The 5,000-nt window shown below is 36.7% G+C and overlaps 1 protein-coding gene across 2 annotated transcripts in view; it reads left to right on the forward strand.

The window, feature by feature from the left end:
• LOC138038375 (helicase-like transcription factor) overlaps window positions 1-5,000 on the forward strand; it is a 23,576-nt gene that overhangs the window by 9,770 nt on the left and 8,806 nt on the right. For both annotated transcript variants that reach the window (XM_068884193.1, XM_068884194.1), the window contains exons 5-8: window positions 340-518; window positions 2,099-2,167; window positions 2,258-2,474; window positions 4,988-5,000. The exon at window positions 4,988-5,000 is cut by the window's right edge and continues 134 nt beyond it. In XM_068884193.1, coding sequence (XP_068740294.1) covers window positions 340-518; window positions 2,099-2,167; window positions 2,258-2,474; window positions 4,988-5,000 — 478 coding nt within the window. The remainder of the gene's footprint in view (window positions 1-339; window positions 519-2,098; window positions 2,168-2,257; window positions 2,475-4,987) is intronic.

Raw genomic sequence — 5,000 nt, forward strand, 5'->3', positions numbered from 1 at the left:
GGCCTTACTCTTCTTTCAATTAGATAAATTGAAAAACAAAATATGTTACCTGGAAAGTGCATTTCATAACCTTTCAATACATGTATAGTTTATGGCTGTTGTTCCTAACAAAGCCCTAAAGAAAAGTTTCGCTAAGGAAACCGGTGAAGGTCTACCATAACCTTAAGGAAGATACTTTGTGGTGTTTATTCTCAGATTCCCACATAGAATCAATTCATAATCACAATCAATACATGTACCGTCTTCTGATGTTTAATTTGCAAAGTTTCGACCTTTTACCATTATTTTCTTTCTTCATGAAGCTCACTGTGTTGTGTCTGTGGTTTTTTTTTTTTCAAGAGGGCAGCATCAACTTCAAGTGCAAATACAAAATGTAAAGCTGAGCCGGCAAACAAACTGCCACGATCAGATACATGTGATGATGATAATGTTGATGATGCCATGTTTGATAACAAGGATGATGTGAAGAAGGTTACCATTAAAAAGAGAAAAGTTGCATTGGGCATTAACAAGAAGAGGTATCAGAGTGTAAAATGTCTCTTGAAACTAAACTTAAGGTTACAGGACAGGTTCACAGGTGCATTGCGGAAAACCATCCTTACAGGCATGTAATTTTACAAAAGTCCCTAAAGCTATACATCATTTTACAGCTTACAGAACCATAAATGACATGGAAATGTTTTTAATTTGTGAAATTGAATATAAAATGTGTAAAAAAAGAAGCGATTTTATAAATGCGGCAAACTCGTCTGATTTTGGCCTTAGGAAGTAAACAATGACTGCATAACAATTAGCAGATGTTTGCTTTGAAAAGGGTGTCGGGGAATTGTTAGATCAGCTTTCAAAAAAGAGTTATTAGAATTCAAAGTTCAGCCACATACATTTCTTGGATTGACTTAGTGTTAGGAAGTATATCTTTAAAACGAAAAATAAATAAGCTAGAGCCCGACACCCATTTGAAGACAAACATCTGCTAAGTGTTATGCAGTCATTGTTTTCTTCGTAAGGCCAAATCAGACGCAAGTTTTCCGCATTTATAGAAATCGCTTCATTTTGCATTTACTGATTGCTGAATTCATGCAACCGGCAAGAAGCACATGGTGCTTAAGTGCGCCCATGATCCCATGAAGCTGCTCGAACATTATAATGTCTCTTCAATGCAGTGATGGAAGTATTGAAGTACATTTTGTGCTGTTAATTATTAACAGACGAGTGTGTGAAACTGAGTTGTGTTCTAGCTACATGTACCAGTTCCGAACAATTTCATCATATAAAGATTCAAATACAGAAGTTGTCTACTGTTTATCCTGGGTTATCAGACAAAGCGTGATTTGCCAGTTGGCGACCAGTAATGTTGTGAAAATCTAGTCGCATTTTCAAGCCCTGATAAAACAGTCAACATGTATTATTTTGTTGCTTGATCTTTACGCAAGGTATCCTATAGCACATATGCAACTCTCATTGCATTCACATGACACCTTCTATCATTCAATCAATCTTTGCTGTTTTGGGTGTTGATTGAAGAATATTGAAATATACTGCAATGAAGTATGGTTAATTATAGACCAACAATGACTAAGAACAACCGTTTCATACTTATTTACCAGTAATCAACTAAGAGCACACTTGTCAGTAATCTTTTAAAAAAGAAAGGAACTTTGTTTAAATGTCTAGTCATTCTAGCGCTATACATGTAGCACTAATTGGGGACACTGTGAACTGAAATTAACACTATAATGCGAATCAAGTCAAATGTTGGTTTTTGAGGAGAGGGGAAACTGGAGTACTCAGAGAAAACCTCTTGGTGCACAGTAGGGAACCAACAAACTCAACCCACATATGACGCCGCGTCTGGGAATCACACCGGTGCACATTGGTGGAAGGTGAGTGCTCTCACCACTGCGCCATCCCGGCACCCCTAATTAACTTTGAAATGACTTCAACTCAAGTTGTCAAAATGCCAGTTATTAAAAAGTCTTTTTTCTTGGACTACACCCACCTGCATGACCCAACTTCATCAAGGTATACTGTATTGATATTGTGCATTTTCTTGTTCATGAGAGGAGTTTGTGATTTTTTATTTTGTTTATTTTGACAGGTTTGACAATAAGTCATTAAAACAACCTGGCTTTAGGTTTAGGCAGATGTACCTATCCAAGTTCTCTAGGTATGTTTTTACGTGTACATTGTGTTGCATTTGACAAGAGGTTGAATCTCTGTGAACTTAATTTTAAAGCTTTCTTCAATGTCAATTTAGTAAATCAGTGAAGAAAGAAGTCAAAGAGGACAAGCCTAAAACACCAGTGAAACCTATGAACATTGATGGTGATGACTGTAATGTGTCGGTTGGACCCTGGCTGTCTGTTGGCAAAAAAGCTGATGCCACAAAAGGCAGTTGCAACAGTAAATCTTTAGATGCAGTACATGCTGCCACATTGATTGTCTGTCCACTGTCTGTGCTCAGCAACTGGACTGTAAGTATTGCCATTAGTGATTAGAAGTAACTATGGAATTACTATCTCAAATATGCTTTGTTCAGGATTGCAATTCTTGTTGGAATTTGTGACGTCATGCTACTACATTTGTACATATTCCTCATGGAACATGGACCAATATTAAAAAATGGCGACCACATTTACATTCTTTTTTACTTAATATGTTAATTAGACCTAGCGAGGTTAGAAAGGCATATTAGCATTAATTAAAACAGAAGAATATTTTATATGGCCTCCATTATGAGAGAGGTCTATAGAATATGGTAGAGCGCATGTTCTCACTTATGCCTAGTTTCTTTTCATCGCGTACTACTATTCGATATAAAAGTCATACACAGTAGGGTTTATTACCAGCTATTCGCTATTTTTGCCACCTGTTTTCTATAAAGCTATCAAGTTATCTTGGTGTGAGTCTTTGACCCAAGTAAGTCTTTGTATATATTTTTATTTGTTAAAGGGGCTATGTCACGTTATTTTAGGGTGTTATTACTGTAGTCTCCATTCATTTGTCACACATTTGTTGTAAGCCAATTATGGTTAATTTACCTGTTTTCTAGCGTGAAAATACTTGATTATTGTTTTCAGTTCGAACCTACTTCCACCAGCTGCTTCTTCTACTGCTACTATTATCATTGTTACTACTACACTGCAACCATCATTATCTGCATTCCTACTACAGTCTATAAATATTGTTGTTCCACTGTGTACTGTAACTCAATGGAACTATATTATATGACAGTTGTTAAATTTGGTTTCATCATTCTATCAGTGGAGTTTGATTTGCCCAATAGTTAAACCAAATTTAATAACAGTTATACATAGTTCCACTGAGTTACACATCAATGATATTCATAGACTGTAGTAGAAATGCAGGTTATGATGGTTGCGGTGTAGTTGTACCGGTAACAATGTCCCATTTGACCAACCGAGATTGCAACCGTTGCATTCTGACTCACTTTGATAAAAGAATCACTTAGCTGCCATAAAAACGTTTTCATAAGAACAGTGGCACAAATGTAGCACAATTTTTCCATAGTGACAGGTTTGCATAAATGGTTGACAAACATGAATCAGGGAGAAAAAAAACAAACTTAATGTTCGCTTTGCATGCTAGGATATTACATAATACTGGAGTGGACTTAACAGAAAAGCAAACTCTTTTTTCGGAATAATCTCAACACTTTTTTTTGTTTTTCTTACATGCTTTAATGAAGTAAATATTTAACCCATTGACTCCCAGGGGTTCCCCATTGGCGAGTAAAATCGTCTGGCGTTAGACAGAGTAAAATACTAAGTCTGGCCGGTTTTGGCCGGTTTGGATGTCAAAGGGTTAAAATTAATGGGGACATAGTTTTTGAGTGAGTGATTAATGATGAAATGATTTAACCCTTTAAGTCCTGAGGTGTACCCCATAAAATTATCAGTCATCAGGGACTGTTCATTTTTTTTAGGTAGGGGGGGGGGGGCTGGTGGGATTTGGGGGGGGGAGGGGTCACCAAAAAAACGGCCAAGGGAGGGGGGGGCATCTGAAAAAATAAGGGAAAGGGGAGGCATGTAAAATATTGTAGTAATGCTTTAAGATGGGATATGTTTTAACTATTCTTAAAAAATATATCCCCACAGAAACAAAGAAAGTTTTTAAATCTATTAGAAATGTTCCTTCTGCTTTTAATAACATTTCCATGGCTACAGACTACAATGTTAAAGCTACAATACTTAATGAACAAAAAAAAAGATCCGTTCTTTATATTTACTTAATTTTCATCTGTTCGTGATGGTGCCAAAAAGATACTGTGTTACTGTACAGTATGTATAGCTGGTTTAATTGACGATTTTTTTTGGTTTGGGGTCACCAAAAAAAATTCTTGGGGGGGGGGGGGAGGGGGGTCATGCAACTTTTTAATGACAGATCAAAAAATCCCACCAGCCCCCCCTACTTCGTAAAAAATGAATGGTCTCTCAGAAAATCTATTAGTGGCACTTCTGGGCGTGGAGGAGGTTAATGAGGAAAGTCACATGTTGTTGCTTTTTTTGGCAATGCTATGTGAAAAAAAACAATGAAATATAAAGTAAGCCTGTTGATGAGAATGAAAGCATACAACTTGACTCCTTAATTATCTGTCTTTACTTCAAAAATGTTCATACCAAATCCAAATTTAGGAATCTTTTCCCATATTGTGTAATATGAAAAAATATGTTAGAAGTGCAAAATGTTTTAGGTAGTGTGTAGTTATGTTAAAGTAATGATTTTGTTGCCATAGCTGTTATTGCCTCAACTCCCTAAGTTCTTTTTAATCATTGTGATGGGTACCTGTCTCCCATGCTGCATGGGGGCTGAAAGCTGGCTTTCCAGAGTTTTTCTGGCCCTGGGTGCAGTCTCCATCTGGGACCTTGCTGTCAATAGTGGAAGCTTACAGATATCTTGGGCATGTAACCTCCAGTCACTTTTGCAGATGTTAACTTGTGGATTTCTAATTTTCTTTGACTCACAGGACCAGATATGTA

This window comes from Montipora capricornis, chromosome 2 (genome assembly GCF_036669925.1).
Source record: "Montipora capricornis isolate CH-2021 chromosome 2, ASM3666992v2, whole genome shotgun sequence".
NCBI classification, from domain to species: domain Eukaryota; kingdom Metazoa; phylum Cnidaria; class Anthozoa; order Scleractinia; family Acroporidae; genus Montipora; species Montipora capricornis.